General features: G+C 36.5%; 1 protein-coding gene across 2 annotated transcripts in view; it reads right to left on the bottom strand.

Annotated features, from left to right (window-relative positions):
* Nucleotides 1-24,737, bottom strand: part of mid (midline) — a 146,696-nt gene that overhangs the window by 40,388 nt on the left and 81,571 nt on the right. For both annotated transcript variants that reach the window (XM_073080749.1, XM_073080748.1), the window contains one exon: nucleotides 80-353. In XM_073080749.1, coding sequence (XP_072936850.1) covers nucleotides 80-353 — 274 coding nt within the window. The remainder of the gene's footprint in view (nucleotides 1-79; nucleotides 354-24,737) is intronic.

Raw genomic sequence — 24,737 nt, forward strand, 5'->3', positions numbered from 1 at the left:
AATAAATAAACCATTTGTAATTTAACACAGTTACAATTTGATTTCAATCAACAATTAGTTTGTACAAATCCTCACTCACCTGTCCATTTTTATCCATTTCGTTGTTGGTGAGCTTGACCTTCTCGAAGGAGACGACCTGCTTGCGCAGCTGGTCGCCGGCGAAGGGCGAGTCGGGGTGCGGGTAGAGGCGCGCGGGCGCGGGCGGGTCCGCCTTGCCCGCCACCAGCCACGAGGAGCGGTGGTACGCGTAGCGGTAGCGCTTGCCGTCCACCGGCACCACGTCCAGCAGCACCGCGTAACGCGCCTCCGCGCGACACCCCGCGAACGATACGCGCACCGTTGGGAACATACGCCTGTAACAAAAAAAAAATTGTACAAAAACTACATGTTTGTGCAGCCAACCTTAGAACAAATGTTGGTACCTATACCCTTATATTTCTACAAATAAACTAGCTAACCCGGCAAACGTTGTGATGCCATATAAATAAAATAATGTTAAGGGTGAACAACCCTTCTCACTTAGGGGTATGGAAAATAGATAGTAGCCGATTCTCAGACCTACTGAATATGCATATAAAATTTGGTGAAAATCGGTAAAGCCGTTTCGGAGGAGTACGGTAACTAACATTGTGACACGAGCATTTTATATATAAGATAACTAAGAGTATTGTGCTAAATTCGAAAAAGTGACAATAATTTTAAAATAGTCGCCTTTTCAATGAGACCAAAAAAGGAGGATGTACAATTTTTCGCTATGTTTATTTTATGTCCAGGTAAAATTCTCAAAATAATATGGTCGTATGTCATTCACAATACGATACAACTCTTTTGAAATTTACATTATAAAATCCTATCCAATAAAAATACGCACGTACCTATATTATATTATTGTATGGGTGGGCATAGATTATCGGTAGAAAATAGTAAGTATTCGTGTCCATAATTGTTAACCGTTATTTCCATTTCTCATTTAACTTAACAAACAGAATTAACTTATTTATAGCTTTCTAAGGAATAACCTTAAACCGAACGTGGGAGGATAATTAAATTTTATGCGTCCCATAAAACCGAAATATGAAAACTGAAGAAAGTTTAACGTTATTGCGACAAATTATTACCGAAAGTCACTCGGACTTTCGGCCGTAAATTGTGGAACAGCTAATGACCTCATAAGGTCCGACAAAGAATTAGACATTAAGACAAGACCCCAAAACTGTTTTAAGACAGATGCTCGCAATAAAAAACATGATTAATGCATCTGACGACCACAGATCCGGGCAGACCGGTGAATTATAATTACAGGGTGGAAAGCGAACTAGGAAATCAAACAAATATGATGTATTCGATTTTAATGCACCCCTAAATAGGCCGAAGCGCTTCCTGCCGGCCGCAAGCGATAACATCTCACTGCTTATTTATAACTTTCTTAATATTTTTTAGGGTTCCGTGTTTAAGGTGAAACGAGATCCTATTACTGCGCCTCCGCTGTCTGTCCAACTGTCCAGAGGTTGTCTTGAACCATAATAGATGGACATATGAAATGTAATAATACGACGACCCCTATAAACATAACAACAAAATACTAAAAAAAAAACAATAAAGAGCGGTCCCAATACAACAAACCAATATTATGCGAATTTTCCGGTCTATCCATAAAAACTTAATATACTCTTTGAATGCTTCCAATGCACGTAGGTTTAGCATGATAAAAATACTATTTCAAAATTACCTAGTGTTAAAAAAATAATGTTACGGAACCCGCTGCGAACGCGTTGGACTCTACCGATTATTCATAACTTTCTTAATAGTTTTTTGTTTAAACGGCACTTTTATACTTTCGAAGGCCAAACAAGTAGTAGATACGATAAGATCGACTAACAATTTGTCCGATGGGCTTAACTTGATCGGACTTCACGTCTTGCTTAGCTTTTCAAAATTTTTTGAATGATCGATCGGTATGTTTTGGGGTTAACGATTTTTTATAACATAGGAGTAGCACACGAGCATGCAGTCCACCTGATGGCAAGTGGCTACTGCCGCCCATGGACATCTGTACCCAATCCCAAATAGGATTAAATATTCCTACCTGAGGTCGGCCACAGATGCGCCGATACACCTGAGGACAAAGCTGGAACGCCTCGGAAAAGTATGTCTCCCTTACCACACCCTTCAAACCAGAACACAGCGCTTAACACAGCTGTTCTGAGCCAGAAATATGTCTGGCGGATTCAAATCACCAAGGGTTCCACCACCTTCAAATAATATTCCAGCACTAATAAAAGGAGCACAGAAAGATATATCAGCGGTCATAAACCTACGCGGTGTCAACCTCCCTGTAAGTGTAATACAAACCGCCCATAAAATTCTCGGGAGAATCCTGGGTAGCGACTCTGGAGCAAGCGGTCGTAAAGTCAGTAATTATGGTGCTTTGAATAAATATACCATTAGTTGAGTAGTAATTATTATAGAAACAAAAAATGTAACTACCAAAATATGTAATTAAAAGGAAGTAATGTAACTCATGTAACAGCTACAATGTAGATGACACCTCATATGTTAATACTCGTAAAGATGTAAGCTGTAGTGATAGCCTAGTGGTTAAGAAACTCGGCCTCTCGATCGAGGGGTCCGAGGTTCAAATCCCAGGCACGCACCTCCGATTTTTTTAAAGTTGTGTGCGTATTAGAAACTAATTATCACTTGCTAAACGGTGAAAGAAAACTTCGTGAGAAAACCTGCATACCTGAGATTTGTAAAAAAAAACGTCTACCAATACGCACTTTGCCAGCGTGGTGGACTATGGCCTAAACCTTCTCATTATGCGAGGTGACCCGTGCCCAGCAGTGGTACAGTAATGGGTTGATGATGATGATGAAGCTATGGGACCAGAGAATGAAACATACACACGAAAAACATTACCCTCCGCTGTTGGGTAAAAAGCCGGTAAAAAATGATAGCCTAGTGTACTTGGTATCTCAATCGTGTTGTCTGGGGTTCGATTCCCAAGCACCGCTGAATGTCACGAGTTCTGCAGAAAAAGCCACCAACAAAGTAATTTTAGATATTTTTTTAGACATATGATATGACACGATACGTAAGTATCCTATGAACAGGTCAATGCCACTACAAGCCCTTTCTCCCAGAAGCAAGTACACAAAACGTCGGTAATCGAACTGAACCTTTACACGTGACCACTGCGCCACGCGGTCCAATGGTCCTGTACTTCTGTATCATACGGTGGATCTTTCGTCGCGATCAACAATAAGTCGCTGTCAGCTGTGTACGACTGCTCGTTAAGCAGTGTCGGTGTCGCGACTCTAGGGTTGTCAGACACTTCTCTAGATGAAAATGTTTTTTGGGCATGTATTTTTGGGCTCTACGTAGAATGGTTTTAACCGCGACGAATTATAATCGTATAGAATAGGTATTTAAAAAATCTATATTTTGAATCTGTTGTCAATTTGCAATAAATAAAAAAATAATGATTTTGTTAAAAAAAATATGTCTAGCTTTAAGAATCATATTATATTTCTAAAAATTTCGAATTTGTTAATTAAATACCTATCTGTAAAAAGAAACCGATATTAGGTTAGTACCTTCCGCCTTCATGACACGAACACGTAGTTCCAACTTTAAAATGTAAATAGCAAAATATATTTTGCTGATTTAAAATTTCAATTGATTTAAATGTCGCTTGTGACAACCCTACGAGTGTCGCGAGGCGGTGTGCCACCCAACGCGGTCGCGTAATGAGCCGCATCCATCACTGGCCACAATCGATCGCAACTCGAATTCCACACCAACTCAAAATCAATGTCAAGACACTCACTCTAGATGTAATGATGTAATCCTAAGTTAGGTATGCTGTGAGATGTGTTGATAAGCAAACAACAAAAAAATAAGATATGAGATGTAAGTCTCATACATCAGTTTATTAGCTTTCTAATTTCGTACTCAGCCTTACCCACTATCCCACTGCTGGGTACGAAGCTTCTTTAAGAAAAAGGTGTTTGATAGTGTCCACCGCTCTAGCCAAGTACGAATTCGAACGCTAGATTTTTTTGGAACTCTCAAGCGAATAGGTTTCCTGACGATGTTATCCTTCACCGTTTAATCACTGACTAATTTATAAAACGCACTTTTTTTTTTAAAATAGAGGTGCGTGCGTGCCTGGGATTTGAATTTCGAACCTCGGAAAATCCGATTGAAAGGCCGAGTTCCTGAGATACTATCAATAATTATTTTATACAGCATTATAATTTAAATTCAATAAAATGCCAGCAATATTACTTTTAATTTACTTACTTTTTTACTTTTTACTTTACTTTACTATTTCACTTTTTACTTACGGTTTACGTACTTTAAATCACGAAAAAATTAATGGTCAGTAGAATAGAGTAGCAGCAATCAACCTTGCATCAGCAATCTTTCCCTACAATATTAAAATTGGCTATAAAATTTCTCGATCCTCATTTGATAATCGCCATTTCGAATGAACAACTTTAATCCAACAGCACGTAAAGAATACGTTGCATCGTCGAACAAAAGGAATATCTGGAGGCACGGCAGTGCCTCCGCCAAGTCGAGCCAAAAGAAGCGGCACGGCCGTACCATACTTTTCCCGAAGCGATTCGGCCCATTTTTGACCCCCTGTAACTTCGTTGCATATGAAGCTAGAAGCCTGAATTTTCAGGAGCCAAGCAAGCATTGTATAGACACGGTACATTTCGAATTTCATTCAATTTGAACCAGTAGTTTAAGAATTACAAGTAGTTAAAGTTCGTAATTTTGTCACTCACTCACTGACTGACTGACCGATCATCAAAAGTTTAAGGCACTTCCAGCAGACATAGAAGGTTGAAATTGAGAATACAATTAGTGTTTAGTATATAACTCATGGAAAAACTAAAATATTTTGCAATTTCTGTCCAGTTATCTAGATACACCAACTACATTAAATAACTTTGTATCCTATATAAGTTATATAGGATTACAAAGTTACATTTGCAGTTAATGAATCTGTGTTTCTGTCCGCGAAATGTACGAGTAGTAGGGGAGCCCATGATGTTAAATGGGTAGAAACTCGAGCGTCAATAGGACGTATACGATTGTGTAGATTACACGTTAGAGTGAAGAAAAGGTTGTGTGATATTTTTCGATTTACCGTGGGAATAGTTTCTAGATGATTCGAAAAATATAAAAAGCAGAGTCAGACATACTCAAGGCGCGGCAGGTTAGTGATAGAGTATATATCTCTGATGCCGGAAATATGTTTATCTGCTGGTTTGCATAGGGGGACAGCCATACGAGAGGTAAAAATGGAAAAAAAAGTAACCAGCACATTAGATTTTCAAAGGGGATATGAAGTTACCCCAGATGAGTCCCCCATTCGAAAGACTGACGATTCGATTCGAAAGACTGTGACTCTTCGAAAATGGGAAAAAAAAGTTATCTTGACACACTCGAGGGCGTAATATTATTATACAGGAAATTCCAGCTGATGTTTTACTTATCATAACCCTTCATGTGACGATTTAGTGGAGGGGTTTTTTATACTGACGATTTGAAAAAAAAATAGAATGAGAATATATAAAGAATAATGTATTTTCCATAAAATTTGCCTTTTCCTTTAGTTTGTTGTACACTATTACTTTCCAGGGATCCATGCTAATAAATGGCGCTATCAGATAGTGCATATTTTCTAGCATTATTTCCTTTGTATTAAAAAAATTACCGCACTCGAGTATGTCCAGGTATAGATTTTTTGCAACCTTATTACTCCCTAACGCCGCCCTCAAACCATCAGATTATAAATTTATTGTTTTCAGCATGTAATTAAGCTACTATAGATAATACGATTTTTTATTAATAGTCTGATGGACTTCCCTGGTTGAACCCCCCAAATTGATAGTTTAAGATACTCTATAGGATGTAAGGTATCTCCCATATCTTAATCTGCCGCGTTCGAGTCACTCTCGAAATCCCGTCTTGGGCTCCCCTACTATTATAGGCGACGTCAATTGTTTTTATCCTCGAGACAAAAGACGTTTTCAATTCCAACTTCAATTTAAATTCAATTCAAATAATGGGTGAAGTGCGAATCGAACTCGTACACTGAGGGATCCGTACCACAAAAATATTTGTTTATTTTATTTTTATTTATACTAATTGATGTTATAGCAACCATATAATGCATTGTGAACATTTTAAATGAAAAACGCTAAAAAATAGCAGGTCCTTATATGTTTGTCTCTGTAGTTCCTGGACTAAAAAAGGGTTACGATATCCCGTGCCTGTCGTAAGAAGCAACTACAAGGGGGCTTCCGGAGTTGGGAGTGGCAAGAGGGAGCTCGAACCGTCCAATAAGTGTCCCAAGGAAGGACGGCGGTATGTGTAGTCGCATACCGTCGTGAACACCGGATAGTTTAGGAGGAGCTAAAACTGTTCTCCCAGGGCAGAGCTCGAACGGGCATCGCGCTTAAAGGACTTCTGTTACGTTCAGTCGGAGATCCCGGAGTTCTCCAACAAACGTTGAGGACGGCCACCGGAAGATTTTAGTGCGGCTAAAGTCCCACATAACCCGGCGTCACTCCCACATCGTCGAGTACCTTTTGAAGATTTCCTCCTCATAAAGAAAAAGAAGGTCCTTGTATGGCAACTCTCCTTTATTTGAAAGTTTTTCTTTTTATTTTTAGTACTTATTGTTAAAGCGGCCACCATTATACATATTCCGTAAAATTTTTAAATTTCTATCTATTAAGGTTCCAGAAATAGAGCTCTATGTCAGACAGACAAACGGACAGCTTAGAAATAGGGTTCCGTTTTTACCCTTTGGGTATGGAACCCTAAAAAGTTATATAATATCAAAAACATTCCGAATTTCTGACAAATGTCATGAGAAAAAAACTAGATGTTACGGCTAATGTGCCTAAATCAGTTAAAACGCAGATAGCTTGCCCACTACCTAAAGTACAAAACGAAGATTGTATCAATTTTCACCCCTTGACGTCGACCCGTGCATGCCATGATGCGTTGTCGTGTCATGAATTTACGACAAACATTGTATATTTTCACGAAACAATATCGCTTTGCGGCACGATGTCGCTATGTGTCACGACACGTTGTCGTGTCGTAAAAAGGCATGTGTTTTAGCCCTAAGAACAAGTCTGAAAAGATGTTTCGAATTTTAACTACATAGTTAATCTGCATATTTTCTAGCTAATCTTAAGCCTAGTTAATGTGTATGCTAACGTATTCTACAATCTAACGGTAACATACACAAAATACAATAACTGTCGTGAGGTTAAGCAACTGTCACCGCATTATAAAATAATAATAAGTTTGTTTCCAAGGAAACAAGTGTTTAGGCAAATTTCGGCCTTATTGAGCATAAATAAATGTCTATGAAAATAATTTTTATATGTAAGCACATAAAAAATTACAATGTTCACAATAGAAAATCCCTAATAACTTCTAAACGGATTACCCTAATTACACAATTCCTTTTGCCCTATCCGTTTTAGACATAAACCTACCAAATGGCATTAAAGACAAACCAATATATATACGAACAAAAAATCATGTTTTCAACTTACGTAATATTAGGGACGTAACATTTCAACGCAATATTACAAAAAAATAGTTAAGTTCGTTTCAAATGATTCGAAATAGGAAACTGCTATATAAATCGAGCTTAGATATCCACTTTATAACATATTCTTGCCATGATCACCAAAAATATCAGCTCCTAGTGGCTTGATAATTGATAGCTATAAAAAAACGAAAATCCACAGTTTAACGTTGAATTTAAACAACCGTCCATTGCACAATTAGGGTATTTTTTTTTGCTCCATTGCTTGTACAAAACAGTTACAAACGCGTGTCAGAAATGAACTGACAGTCGCGCACGTATGCGCTCTAGTCCCTCCGAGATAACGAGTCGGTAAGTGGTGTCTACGTGTGCGTTACTCCAGCCCACTTTGTATGAAGATTGACTTCTGTTAGTTTTTATTTTGTGGTAGTACCTACCCGGAAAAAACGTGGAAATTATTATAAGAAACCTTTTTAATATAAATAATTTTAAGTATGAATTTGTTAGCGGTGAGTAAACTTACTGAAAAAGGATTTACTGTTAATTTCTTGAAAAACGGTTGCACTATTAGTAACTCTATAGATATTATCATCGCAACTGGCCACAACGTAAATGGTATATATACAATTTGTCAAATCACCGATATGTAATTTGACAATGTCAAATAAATATTGGCATAGAAGACTAGCCCATATTAATCGGGAATATATGCGAATTTTAAAGAATATTATGACTGGTCTTGATAATGTGAACATTACCGACGGATATGACGACTAGTGAGAAACCATTTCCAAACCTCTGAACGCGAACGAACGACATACTGGAGATCGTACATACAGATTTATGTAGTCCCATGGAAGCTAGTTCACTCAACGGTTCAAGGTACATGTTATTATTTATCGACTATTATTCTCGAATGACACGATGAATGTTTATTTTCTAAAACATAAGAGTGAGTCTTTAAGAAATGTCAAAAATATAAAGTGTTGAAAAGGGAACTAGCAAGTCGAACAAATGTATGAGATCAGATGGTGGGACGACATTTTGTAATAGAGCTTTCAATATTTTCTTATCAACAAATGGAATTCTACATTAGAAGGCGATACTATATACCCCTAAACAAATTTTTGTGGTTGAAACAGCTAACAGAACTATTATTGTATATGCGAGAAGTCTAAAACGAATGTTATCATTATTAAATAAATATTTCATTTCATTTCAGAAGTCAGAAGTCTATTATAAATTGAAACTAATTTGAGCAAGAGCAGTAAATACTGTGGTTTATATCAAAAACCGGAGTCCGACGAAGTCAGTGAAAGATTACCAATGATTTTTGTCGGATATTCAGAAGAAAGTAAGGGATGTCGATTATTTAATACGAAGACACGTTAAATCCCAATAAATAAATAAATAAATCACAATCAGTAGAGATGTTTTTAGAAGATGTTTTTCCTGAGGATAACGGGCATAATTTCAGTTGTCAAAATAGTAACTTTTTTAGATTTAATTTATTGTCATGTTCGAATGAAAGTGATGATGAATGGCAAGATTATTTACATAACTACAAAGACTACCTAAACAATTTAATTGCCTTTAAAAAATCTGTTGTTGAGATTCAACTAGTGGAAGGTACCGGAAAGGAATAGAGTAGAAATATCTACAAAAAGGAATGAGATGCCATCAAAAACAATGCTTGTAAAAAGATCCAAGTCTCGCCATTCAATTCTTCTACCGTAAAAAGTCTTGAGATCTATGTAATACCAAGCCGGTAATGTATGCAGTCCCTACTTAAGGGACCTTCTGTCTTAAGGTATTATCTCACTATCTACCCTAACAACATCTCATGGGACCATACCAATATTAAAAATATTTTATGTTCTAAATAAATTGACGTGGCAATCGTACTAATGTTACTTGTGTGATGCGATATGATAAGATGAAAACACAATGTGACTTGCAGTACGATTGCCACGTTAATTTATTTAGAACATAAAATATTTTTAATATTGGTATGGTCCCATGAGATGTTGTTAGGGTAGATAGTGAGATAATACCTTAAGACAGAAGGTCCCTTAAGTAGGGACTGCATACATTACCGGCTTGGTATTACATAGATCTCAAGACTTTTTACGGTAGAAGAATTGAATGGCGAGACTTGGATCTTTTTACAAGCATTGTTTTTGATGGCATTAATATTATTTCATCGAGCAATTAAGCGTGTTTGCAGAAACAAAGGTAATAATTCGATTTTAATACCGCGTTTCATATAAACAATCAGCGGTTACCGCACCGGGCCTGACCACAGAGCGACGACAAAGTATAGAGGTAGACTAATCGGGTGTGAACAGTAAGCACAGGTGCGAACATTATCGCTGTGCGTGGTATAGAACGGACACACCCGTATTCTTTATTGTTCGCAAGTGGATCGAAAATCACAAATATAAGAATTTTCACCTGATATGCAAAGTCACAGGCTAAATTACATAGACTTATAGGGTAGATTTTAATCCGAAGACCATTTTCGATACAAAGATGGGCTCATCAGCTCTATGTTAAAAAGGTAAACTATTAATCTTAGTTTTTTTTTTAATAATAATTGTAATAATTTTGGTAAAACGTTCTGTGAAACTATTTCACAAGTACTCTAGTTTTAAATAGCTTCAACACATCTGCGATTCATACGAGTTATTGGCAACGCACTCTATACTAATTATCACTCCGACCGCAGTCGGACATTTACATAATTCATTAATAAACGTCGTTCGAGATGCCCTCGGATAAGCTTAACAAATACCGTACCAATCCTATCTATCTATCTTCATAGACAACTCGCAATGTTTTCAAGTAGCTAATTAAAACACGAGTTAATGGTCGCGAAAAAATTTACCGATAAATGCCCTTCGGGAATTCCGACGGCTAATTTTTATTGCGAGCCACTCCAGAAAAGGTAATTGTGACATAAAGAGTTGCTTACAAGGGCCAGCGGGTAGTACGTATTGAGAAATTATACATAAGCTTAGTTCGAAAGTACCGTCGACATAAACGTTGAATGTTTAAAATGAAACGCCGATGTTTTGTGATGCTTGCGCGTGTTCATTGTTTAAAGTCGGTACGTCTTTGGTTAGGTTTTTGTAACTATTATAGAAGCAAAGAGCATGCAGTCCACCTGATGGTAGGCCACTGGCCTCATAGACATCTGTAATCAACGCCAGATGAGACATTCCTACCTGAAGTCTTCCAGATGCGTCTCTAACTCTCTACTATTGTGAACTAAGTTGGAATACACAAAAGCTTTACACTGTTATAACGCCGAAATAGGGGGGACGATGGTACATAATCAAGGCTATTTCAGAAAAATAAATATGGTACCGCTCAAAAAAAAAAAACACAAAGCTCCATAGTATTTACTTTATTAAACTCAAGTAAAACCGCGGTACGCATCTCGCACGGAATTAAATACGAAAACATGGAATATTATTAACTATTCCTTTTTTTTTCAATTTTGTTCAAATATGGCGTGTTATTAAAAGTATCCTTATTTATATTATTTAAACAATCAGCTCATCTGTAGCCACTTTATTTGTTTAATACAATTGGTTGCGGTTTATTACCACGAGAACCAAGTGAAAGGAAGATGGTATTTGAGGCATCATTACATGCTCACGCAACCACTTCCGGAGGGGTGTGAAATTAGCACGTACCCTTAACATACCTGCCTCTTTAAGGAATAATTCAATGTAGTTTTTAAAGAAAGGAATAATGTGTTTTAGCCCTTGTTTACTTAGTTGTTTACTTCGGTATCTAAGGTATGAGAACCGAACTAGTAACTTTTGGAACCCGCGTGGCGGGGCGGTCACCATACTGGTATGGCGCGCAGAGGTTCTCGGGTACAATCCCCGGCCAAGCAGATAACTAAATGGTGATTTTAGGTTTCTGTTTCTCGGGTTTTGTGTAGTTGTGTCCGTGTGTGTCCACACATACGGCACAGGGAATCCTAGTGTGGGCCTGTGAGTGTCGATGTCGATGTTGTTTATTATGTGTTAAAATTTGTTGTTGTTGCTTAAATTCTTGATATTAAATAATCTATCTATCTATCTATCTAAAAGACCGTGCGGTTCAACTAAAAGAAAAAAATGTGAGCCGTCACGGGACGCCTGGCAGATGTGAAGCATCGACATTATTTTGTGAAAGTAATATGCAGAAAAGAACATATTGTGATAGGAACTAAATATGTCATAATGATAAAATAAAATATTACGATTTTTTTCCAGATAACGATGACTATTTATTGAATTCGATTGCGCATGATGACCGTACACACTACTGCATATAGACTGTATATATATACCATCGTATAGCGTGGCGGCGCGTCGCCACGGCATGCGTCGCCACGCCAGAAATCGGTTTTACGTGCGGCTATAGATGTTTCACATCAAAAAATACTGCCGCTTATAAAAATCTGCAAGCATTTAGAACTACTGAGGACTAAGACAGTCGGCCATAATTCAGCGTAGTATCCACACAATTCCATCAAAACAGAAGCAATGCTTACCGCTAAAAATAGATCGTACACAACTATTACTAAAGTTATTTTCATTCACTCCACAATACTTAACCCCTATACCATAAGAATAAATACCGTAATGTAGTAGGTACATTAACATATTAAGTTTAAGCAATATTTATTATCTTCAATACAAGCGTTACAAGACTTTAATCTCGTTCAATCTCAAAACAAGACTACACAAGCTGTTAAAACCTCCATATTTTCCTTATCTAAATCTATAATTTGTTTTTTATCAATTCATGGATTCTTGTGTAATTGTAACAAAAACTCGCCTGTGGAATAATGTATCGTTCCACCCCACTGCCCTCTGTACTGCGGATTAATATAAACTGAAGCAAAAACTCGCTCGTTAACAACTTGAATAATGAATTGCTCGAATTCTTAGACATGTATATAGTTGTATCGTTACTCAGGAATTCGATTAATGAGCTTACGGTGGTATTATCAGCAGTAACCTGTTGTCCCACTGCTGGGTAGGGGTTTTGTTTCATAATCAATCCATTACTGTCCCACTGTGCACGGGTCTCCTCTCAGAATGAGATGGATTAGGCCATAATCCACCGCGCTAGCCAAGTGCGTGTTGGTAGAATTCACATACTTTGAAATACTTTGAAAACATTTTGTTATGATTTCTCAGCTATGCAGGTTTACTCACGATGTTTTCCTTCACCGTTTTAGCAAGTGATAATTAATTTGTAATACGCACATAAATTTGAAAATCCATAGGTGCGTGCCTGGGATTTGAACCTGCTATGTTTCATAAAGGAAAGGCTTTATGCCAGAATCCAAAAAGGCCAAGTATATATTGATATACTGTACACAACTTCGAGAACTATTTTTTGCGGAACTATCAGGCATGTAGGTTTATTAGTGAATTATTCACAAGTTTGTTTTATTTACACTTCGTTTCTTCTTTCAATGTGAGGATATTATTCTCTACCTACATTAGGTTGATTAGTAAGTGCAATATAGCACCGCGATTTGATATGATACTACGACTTAAGTCTCACGATTGTATATCAAGAGCCGTCGAGCCGCGTGGCGGAGCGGTCACCATACCAGTCTGAAGCGCAGAGGATTCCAGGTTCGATCCCCGGCCAGACAGATATCTGAATGATGTATTTAGATATTTGTTCTGGGTCTGGGTCTTTGTATATTCGTTTGTGTGTGTCCATGGCACATACGATACAAGGAAACCTAGTGTGGCGCTGTGAACAACGAAGAAAACAAGCCTGTGTACCATCTCACAGTTACTGTCCCCGTAACAGCAAAATAATTCTAAATTTGATATGCATTATCAACGATGAAGCCGTTTTACACGTGTTTAGCGTAAGCTGTAAAGACGGATTCGTCGGCCGACAGGAGATAAAGAGGCGACGGGGACACGTGTTGTGTTGTTCCCGTCACCGACGAACTGAGCTTAATTGATGCCTTACTCACTAGGGATGGCGATCTTAAATCGATTAATCGAAGAATCGACGTTTTGGACCAAAAAAATCGATTATTCTAATCTATCTCCACTAAGGGAGTCCTCCACTAATCTCCATCTCGATTCAGTTAATCGTTCTCTCATCCTAGAAAAAGGAAAGTCGAAATTGGTAAAATGTGTTATAGACTTTTTTTGCTGACGGATACGTATTTCAGTGCTTGTTTGATCCTGATGACCTTTATTTTCGGCATCTACGCCCTTTCTAGCTAAAAAGATCGAAGAATCGATTCTTTGGGCCTCAATTTTTATGTAAATCGATTTATCACACTTCGACTAAAATCGATTCAAAATTGGTCGTTTTAGGAATCGCCATCCCTATGATGCCTTATTCACTCCAACAGAGTTTCCGACGAAATTAATTGACGGGAATTTTGTACCGATAACACGCTACTGGGTCCAACCCGTTAGAATTAACACTTAGCTGTGGAACTCTGATTTATATGGCTACTAATTGCACATACATTGTTGTTGATTGTAAAATACTAGTTTAAACCGGCTCAGTAATTCTAGGTTCTAAATTTTAAGTTATTACCTTTGTAGATTTTTTGCTATAAATTGAGAATTTATTTTACAAGGAAAGTAAAAAACAATATAGATAAAGATTTTTAGAAAATATGTATGTTAGTAGCGAATATATGATATCCGATGCAATAGATATAGAAAACAATAGTGGTACATGATAGGAATCATGGAAGCGTATCAACGAGGAAATAACTCATGAACGCATTGAAGATCAAAGATTAGAATAAATTATATTGAACCTTTCAGTACGAATGCCAAAACATACGCAATTGTAAACAAAAAATATCACCAATCGTTAGATTACAAGATTATGTACGCAACTCAATGATAAAATGAAACTATAGATATGTTACCTGCCCTCTAGACAACACAAAAAAGTGAGCGAACCTTGAGCGCTTTGACACGCCAACGCACATTTTTCATTTTACTTACATATTACTACATAGACAATTATTCTACAAGGGACAGAGCTAATGGAACAATATGATAAAAAAGACGACTAGTGTTTGACATTGGTGTCATTCATACGTAATTATCGATGTAAATATTGTGTCTCTGTAACTTAACGTGTGGCCTTTTGCCTCTTTCTTGTCAGTTACGTAATCATAGCAGACTAAACAAGAAAAATAATCAACACATAATAATTTGTCCTGATTTACTTGTGATATGTAGAAGAAGTCCACAAACACCAATTGATTGCTGTGGTATGTTTCAAATTTCGCTAGTAACATATCTTTAGTTATTATATCAATGGTGCAACTATGTTAAAATTTGCGACATGTTAGAAACATGGCCAGTTTCCATGAAATGCCATCGCTGCACGCAAACCCGATCCGAATGGCCAATGTTTACGATCTCTCGATTTACAATCATTAACGTTGCGATTATGTATGACCTTTTACAACAGCTATAAAGTTGTAATCACGCTATTTTACTGATGATCGACTTGATACTGGAAACCCGGAAGTCTGTTGTCTAGTTAAGCAGTTCGGCCAATTGAGGAAAATCGTAAACGATAAAGAATATAAAAAAGACTGAAGTTATCTCCGAATAAACAAATAGCTACTATAAATGATATTTTTGTATTTCTGGGTATTTCTAAATCTGTGTGTGTATACCTACAGTCTGTGTGTAGGTACTAACAATACACGAAATTCTTTACAGATAACGGAAATTCCTTATTGGCAATCACAGTTAAAAAAAAACCTAATGAACCGTTATTTGTTACAACTACATGTATTCCTCAATAATTAACTGAAAGTAGATATACAATAGTACAATGACAAATAAGTTTGTGTTACATTGCCAAATTGTGCAGAATAGGTATTAGCGTCACGTGTAGTCGCGTGCGGCGTGTCAACTGTCGCTCACGCGTCGCGTTACGTCGCCACGCGGCACCATCCGCTACAAACTAATCTCGACTCAAAACAAAATATCCAGTTACTTCCCGCTACTGATGTGAGAAAACGCTCCTTAGCCCGCTTGTCCACCGCTACCGTCACCGAGCCGATACCGAGAACGTGATTACTTCGGGCCGATTTTAATATGACGTGACGGCGATAGTTATTTTGCCCCAGCTGTCTCCAGCGGCAGTGTATGGACAAGTTCCAACGTATTTTATATTGCTGGAACATCGGCCCGTATAAATCTCGGTGCCGATCTACTCGAAATATCGGCGGACGTGTGGTATACAAGCGGCTATAGTAAATGTATGTACGCTACTTCGGCGCCGTCATTAATTATCGGTATCGGACATCGGCTCAGTGACGGTGGCGGTGGACAAACGGCGTTACAAAAACACAAAAAGTATTAGAAAACAGGTTTCGCCGACAGTCGCCTTTTCCCTCCGAACGCGGATCGCCACGCGAACTGTCATCTGTCAGACCGCCATTTTAATTCCCGCGTAAATTATGAAAATTGACACTTGACATGTTTTGTCGTCTCCTGGGTAATCGTGCGAAAGGAATTTTATTATATTTGTTAAGTGGAGAAGGGTCTTCCAGTTGCTGTCCTGTCATACGATCTTTAATATTTTATTCTCAGGAGTTACCTTTGAAAACATTTTAATATTTTGATGTTTTGTATTATAACATTAACCGTATTTTTGACGCGTTTGAAATGGACAGTGACAGAATGTTTCACTTTGAAAGTTACTTAGTTAATGCAAGCTTACTTTATTTACAACATTTTCTACTCTCGTAACAAGATGTCTAGCTATCTAGATAAAAAACGATATCAGTTATATCATCAGTAAACATAAAATTTAAGATGTCGTTACACGTGAAATATAATGGAGACATAAATATTGTGAAAAGTGACGTTTTGTTAACGACCTCGACGCAATGTATAAGTAGCGGCACCGCGGGGCGCCCCAGTACCGAGCAAGGCGTCGCTAATTAAAAATTCTTCGTTTTTGCCCCGAGATTGTAGTTATGCGAGAAATTCTCGATTATTCAACGCCGCTAAACAAGTGGTAATGGAACATTAAGCGTTAACCGGATACCTTCAACACGTATTATTTATTAAACAATCTCATACTCAGCTATTTCTTTCAACGAGGTCGCCGGACTATGAACCGTTTATATCCGGAATATAAATATCAGGATAAAACGTAATTAAGGTGCCTATAAATTCTTTGTTTATGACTTTAGGTATGAGTTATTGTACGCAAAATATAAATTTTAATAGACTTCCGCGATGTAATGTCTGATTGTATCAACTGAGGCACCCAAAATGATTCCAATTTTTTATCTTGTAATTTAATGTGGTAGTGCTGGTAACACCTTAAGATAAACAATTATTGTACAACAAAATTAGAACTGGTGTAAAAAACTGTCCCAAAGTAATTATCTGATTTTTTTTTTAATATTATTCAATTACAGTATTGCATTATGGGAGAGATACACATCTAGATTCAAAAAGAAAGCCCCAGCCCGCAGCCCCAGAAAGGTTATCTGTATTGGCAAATATAAACACAATTATATTTGCTGGACTATGATCGAGTCTGGCAGTCTCTACACACTAAAGCAATATTTATTAAACACAACAAACTAATGACAAAAAAATAACTTAATAGGGCGTCAATACTTAGGATCTATATAATACATTTATATCACTTCAATAATGAAGGTAAAGTCATCAATTAACGCACAATTTTTCATACAACAAAATCTACAGACGATTTTATTACTTGATATTTACAATAAATAATCTTTATTGTTTTAAACAAATAAAAAAATCCATTCTTTCTGAGAAAGGTGTTGGCCGACTGGTAGGGCTAAGGTGAAAAGAAATGATTTAAGAGTTCACATTAAACTTTTATGACCTAGCGAACGCCGGTCGGCAGTTGTTCCGCCGTTATTTTATACTTTATTAACGTTCTCTTAAACTAAAATACATATATACAATACGACGAGGCGTCGTGGCATTCGTGACACGTTACGTCGTGTAGCGATGCGATGTGTCGTGGAAGCATATTAAATTCACGACACGACGCTTCGCATTACATGATCGCATCGTTGCACTATATCGTATCGTGAAAACTACTGATGCTACCCCAATTGAATTAATGAACCCAATTTTCCGCATTTCTGACTCTACTTAAACATGTTTTTAAAGATATAAAGAGAAGGATACAGTCATCCATATCTTCTATCATATTTCAATGACATCGTTTCTAAATGGTTGTACCTTGCCATTAATACTGCATGCATGCATACTGCGATGCGTCATCGTAACATTTGTTTATAATGCACATCGTAGATTTCCACGACACGACATCGCCTCGTTGCACGACGTCGCAACATGTCACGATGCGATGTCGTATCGTATGTGATATAGCGTTTACTGAAATAAAACTTTCATGTTTCATTCACATTACCTACATACTTACTAACAAAATAACCGTTAAATAAAATAGTTTTTGCAGATTTGCTTTGTTTACGACCCTTTTTAGTGTTATAACATAACTTGTAAGCAGTAACTTTAAAATGAACAGTAATTTCATTAGCTTTTTTAAGCGCTTTTTATTTATTCATAGCGACTTTTATTTTCAAGCTCCACTGATTATTATAACAGGAAATAGATGAATATTTAAATGAAAATAGGTTTTTTTTCCATTTTACTATTTATCTATCCTCAACTTAAGAATATAAATAGTTAAATCTTTTTAAGAAATAATTTCCATTGGTTGAATAGTAGTTTCTTTGTTATTGCCAAAACACCTTCTATAACTATTTTATTTACCTCACGTAAATGTTTACCCACCTCCAAAAATAATAATATTTTATTAACTTTTGGTGTTTTTAATTACTATATTAAAGATAATTAAAATATTAAAGAATCACCTACGCTACCTACTTAATAACGAGAATGTAATTAACATGAAAATTAAAGTCTTAAATCTAGCAAAAATTTGCATAAAATTCACGAACCATGAAATTTAATTCCTTATTGCATTTATCTCGAAATAAAATTTGTACATTGAATTCTGTGAACATAAATAATGCGTCGTCATCACACATTATGTCTGACAGCTTCTTGAAAGCTAACATGAGGTATTAAGTTGCTTGCGAATAAAAACAATTATGTGCATACGATAAATGCTACTAAATGCATTTTCTCAAATAGATGACGTGGGTAACATTCTTGTCGGCAAGACGCCGGTTTTACGTAGATATTTAGTCCAAACTTGATTTGTTCGCAAGCCGGTATGCTTAATTTGTAGTTATTTAGTCCAAACTTGACGTGTGATAACAACTGGAATCATTTCTTTTTTATAGAACTTAGCTTCTACTTTTAAAATGTCATTTAATAGTCCTAAAATTGTTCCCACAAATAATATTGATTTATAAAGGGCATACCACAGTTGTCAGCTACTCTAGGTACTTACAAATACAATATTTACTTACAAAATAAAAATAAATCGGTGGTCAGTGATAAAATATGAGTAAATGAAGTTGGTAATAAATAATCTTAACTAATTTTTGCTCGTTCGAAAGTTCAAAATTGATAAATTGTAAATTATCAAAATTCGAACTGTTTCGAATTTCGAACTGATTATAATTATTAACGGCTGATAGAAGTTACAACCAAAAACGATTAAGTGATGAAAGACGTATATACGAGACTGACTTTCTGAGAGTTGTTTATTCGCTTCTATTACAAAACACACAGATAAGAATCATAACTTTATATCACACAAACAAAAAAATTAAGACAAATGATCTCTGATTGACTCTACATGAATAATATTTACAGTCTACTTAATCCGCTAACATCGTACAAGTGGTTATGATTTATTACCTATTATTATATTTTACAATCGGCAAACATATTTTACAATCACCAACAGAAAGTCCGAGGCAGGTGTATGAACGTAGTCACTCATAACTGACTCGTTTGAATGATGTGTCATAAATCGATGATTTTGACATTGGGCCAATTAATGTTAAGTAGGCTTTATAAACCGTTCATATTAACAAGCTGCACGATATTATCGGAATCTGACGTAGGTTTACGACGCTTATGACGTTTCCGGACCCGTCGTAAACATTAAGGGTCGGTGTAACTTTAACGTTAACAAAAAACTAACGAGCCGCCAAATCTATGGTTAAGCAATTTATAGGTTGCATCAATTTAGTCACGTTACTAACTTAACGTTAACCGTTGGTTTCAGTCGGTTAAAATTGTTTTTGTCAACTTCCGTATCTGTCAACGTCGACTAAAATTGTGGTGACAGTGACACAAATGACGTTAATGACAAATAACTCCGTGCAACACGGAATACATTCCTTCGTTATCATCCGTCATTGTTGACCGAAATCAGTTAACACTAAGTTTTAGTTACGTTACGTGAGTAAAATGATGCAACAGGAATCGCTTAATCGTTGATTTTCTTGTAACCGCTAGGCTTTTGTTAACATTAAAGTTACATGGTGCAACCCACCTATTGTAAATGCAACATTTGGTACCATAAACTTAACGCGTTTACGTCCAAATTCGTCTGCGAAGGTCAAAACGTCAAGTCGTGAGCATTTAAATATAAATGGCCGACTAATTATGGCAAGCGGATTTATGACAGCAATAATTATAATTGTATTAAGCGGTTTTCGTGGTAGAGACTTATTCACTGAAGGAACTTTGACTTCAAATTACTGCCATTCTAAACTCATATGCATAATTATATTATGCAAATAGGTAAATATGATACTAAAGTATAAATATCAATTTAGAAATTATTGCCTATTTGTAATTAATAATCAATTACGGTGTAGTCAACAGCTGAACCGATATTAATAGAGTTTCACAGTTTCAAAAAATAAAGTAGGTATTTTACTGTTGATATCTTGGACTACTTTTTCCAGAAATAACTAGAGTTGTTCGTGAAGATTAAAAAAAATAACTTCAAACCTAGTAAGTTACTTTGATTTTAGACAATTTTAGCGGTTAGACTAACGATCTGCTATTCAGTGATAAGGCCGCCAGTTGTACCTTTGATTATTGTAAAATATTTTGTATTTGTTACTATAAATTTGGTATACAATAAAGAGTTTTTGTATTGTATTGTATTGTATCCGCGTGGCAGTGCTCACGACAACAACATTCTGTGAAAAAGAAGGTTCCGTGTTCAACATCCACTTAAACAGATATCCAAATGTAAAATATTATGGGTCCGGGTACTTGTATTCGTCTGCGCAGACCACCAATAACAAAGCTAAACCTACTACAGAACTATACGAGTAAAAAGTTTCATTTCTTACCGAACACATATTACTATGCCGAATTTGCACCACAATTCATATATTACTTTACATACTTCATGTTCATAAGCGATCACTCACTCGCGAGTAAATCGAATATCGTTCCATCAGAGCGCCACCTCGCGTACATAATTAGCCGCTTTACGCACTCTTAATGGCTTTATCTCGCTAACGACGTCTGCTCTCGCTAGAGACTGTAATACACTCTGCTAGATACTAGTAGACACTAACTATAATAGACTTATAAAAGCTTATTACTTATATGGTTATTGTTTTTAAGGTAGAACCTTTTTGTAGGCAGCACTGCCACACCGATTTCTGCCAAATGTGTTCGAGTTTCAAATGGTGCGGTTAGGGAGATATATTTATGCGATGCATTCCAGCTTAGTCCTCAGCAACGCATCTGTGACCTACCATAGAAATCGAATCTTATCTAAGGTTACTTACTTAATTCATGGACGGCTAAAGACACTTGCCTTTGGACTGTATCCTCAATTGCTAGATTTATAGAAGCTATAAGACTCATTACTAGAGATTGTTTATATGCTAGTGGACAATTTGACAATTACAGTTACGGGTTAGTATGTCTTGTAATTAGCCCATTTACGCACTCCTAATGGGATCATCTTACTAACGACTATACTCCCGCACTGCTCTCGCTAGAGTCTGTAATACACTGTTCTAGACAGACCCTAATAGACTAGGGGCTGTTTATATGCGAGCAAATTATTCGACAATAACCGTTATGGATAAGTGTGTTGCTGAAGCAATATTCAGAATGTTGACTATCTCATACACTCCTAAGGGCTGATGACCTCATCTCTGTAATGCTATACCAGAAACTTTCTGTAATCCGCTTTTCTAGAAAGACACTGTAATAAACTAGGGGCTGTTTATATGCAAGCAAATAATTTGACAATAACCGTTATGGGTAAGGATGTTGGCTCATTGACTATCTCACGCGCTCATAATGGCTTCATCTCGCTGTCGACCTCATCTCTGCACCGCTATCAACTAGCTGTAATAGTCTAGGGGCTGGTTATATGCAAGCACATAATTTGACAATAACTGTTATGGGTAAGGATGTTGGCTCATTGACTATCTCACGCGCTCATAATGGCTTCATCTCGCTGTCGACCTCATCTCTGCACCGCTATCAACTAGCTGTAATAGTCTAGGGGCTGGTTATATGCAAGCACATAATTTGACAATAACTGTTATGGGTAAGGATGTTGGCTCATTGACTATCTCACGCGCTCATAATGGCTTCATCTCGCTGTCGACCTCATCTCTGCACCGCTATCAACTAGCTGTAATAGTCTAGGGGCTGGTTATATGCAAGCACATAATTTGACAATAACTGTTATGGGTAAGGATGTTGGCTCATTGACTATCTCACGCGCTCATAATGGCTTCATCTCGCTGTCGACCTCATCTCTGCACCGCTATCAACTAGCTGTAATAGTCTAGGGGCTGGTTATATGCAAGCACATAATTTGACAATAACCCTTATGTGTTACATGTCTCGTAATTATGTGCTTTAATCACTTGCAATGGGTTCATCCCGCTAACGACCTCATTTGATTACACTGCTCTCGCCTGACCGTCTGGTTTTGTGTATGTCTATAAACAGAATCTAGTGCCAAACACACTTAGATAGCGCTCCTAGAGGATGTTTATACGCAAGCAGGTAATTTGGCGATTATAGTTACAGGTCTTGTAATTATGTTTTACACTAATGGTTTGATCTCATTAACGACTAAATCTCTGCACAGCTCTCGCTAGACTTGCTATATCTAATAGACTTTGCTAGACACTGGTAATAGACTAAAATACTCTAGCAGACGTTTTACTAGGGATTATTAAGTTAATTTAATTTCATCATCACCCCATTATTGTCCCACTGCTTGGCATGGGTCTCCTCTCAGAATGAGAAGGATTCGGCCATAGTCCACCGCGCTGGCCAAGTGCGTATTGGTAGACTTCACCGACCTTTAAGATTTTTTTTTATAAATCTCTAAGGTATGCAGGTTTCCTCACGATGTTTTCCTTCATCGTTTTAGCAAGTGATAATTAATTTCTAATACGCATATAATTTCTAAAAATCAGAGGTTTGAACCTCGGACCCCTCGATCAAGAGACCGAGTTTCTTAACCACTAGGCATTCACTGCCTAATTTAATTTAAGTTGGCTCAAGTTGTATTTTATGTGAAACAGAAACATCCTTAGACACTAAACATAATGTAAATAGCTAAAGAGCGCCCGCTACTTAGTTGCAACTAATGCGAATTCCATCAGTTGACTCTACAATCAATGTAGAGTTGAGTGCAAAGATGACACGATGATGATATATTAAAGGAGATTGATATCGGAACATAGCTAATCAAATTACATAATACGACCCCATGTTATGGTGCATCATGCATTCATGTCACTTACCGTGACTTTATCATTATGACGTATTATATATAGGTAATCGATGCACAGACACTGTTGCTACAACCTATAATTTTATCTGTCTATAGTACTAATTGACGGAATAATTGACTGACACCATAATTATTGAATATAATTTAATGAAACGTCTTCTGACTGAAAACTCGATATTATAAAATTGGCATCTATATACAATTTTCATTTTTCATATATTTTTTTAACGATTACGAAACCCGATGATATAAAGATATTTATTCGATGTTAGCAAAATCATATGAAGCGATTATTTCAATTCACAACTTGGTGGCTTGATCACGACTTTCCACTTCCCACGACGACTCTACGATTTGCTCTATGGTACAATTTTCACCATCACATTCATTTTGCAAACAGTCCTGTGTTCGATTCCGATTAAAATATAAACTCTATAGTGTCCATGATAACCACAAATGCAGAAATCGTTAAGCGTTATTGCATTAAAGTGTAAGGCGTCAAAATCATAATTACGACATAATTGATGCAATTCTAATCAAGCTCCGATGCACCATCCTTGATTCATACCATTTAGTGACCGCTTACTTGCAATTATGAGCTCGTTATAATATATGACGAAGTCCATTAATTTTACTTTGCAACTCACGTCTACATAAAATTCTTTAATTACCCTATATGTATGTATGCGTACTCCAGCTCGCGTATACGTAATTACCTTTTCAACTGCCTCGGCCATACCCACTAATTGGCTCATGGATTATTGCAAAGTAAATGTAATTATACATCTGCAAATTAACTAGATGGGAACCGAAAACATCATAATGTCTCATATTGAGCAGTCTTTAGGATCTGATGTCTTGATAATAGTTATTCGGTAGAAAAGCAATTTCAAAATTATCTGTTGTCAAATTGATTTAAAATACAGACATAGGTGTCAAAATCTCATTACTTAAGACCAAGACTTATACAAATCGAATCCATTATTATAAAAATTAAAAAAAAAATGTGCGTTGTTTACCTTTCTTCCGTGAAATGTCAATTATATATCATTACACTAATTAAAACCACATTAAAACCTTCGCCATAATTTTATATAGATAATTATCATCACGCAAAAGAAATAAAATAATATTTAGTAGCAAAATAACAACTTAGATTAATATCAAAAAGTTTATTAATTACCGTATTTATATAGGACCACCCTAGAATAACTAAAACAGATAAATACACGAGTAATTGTCCCATAACATGCATGCAAATACTTCGAATTCAAAACTTCTGCTTTAAAAACAGATAAACTATTATAAGTTGCGATAAATTTATGAACCTGTGTATGTAGTCTACTTTATCTATGGTTATTTGCTACCTACACTTGAT

Source organism: Epargyreus clarus, unplaced genomic scaffold, assembly GCF_041222505.1.
Source record: "Epargyreus clarus isolate Ecla_fem2 unplaced genomic scaffold, WU_Ecla_fem_2.2 ptg000015l, whole genome shotgun sequence".
NCBI classification, from domain to species: Eukaryota; Metazoa; Arthropoda; class Insecta; order Lepidoptera; family Hesperiidae; genus Epargyreus; species Epargyreus clarus.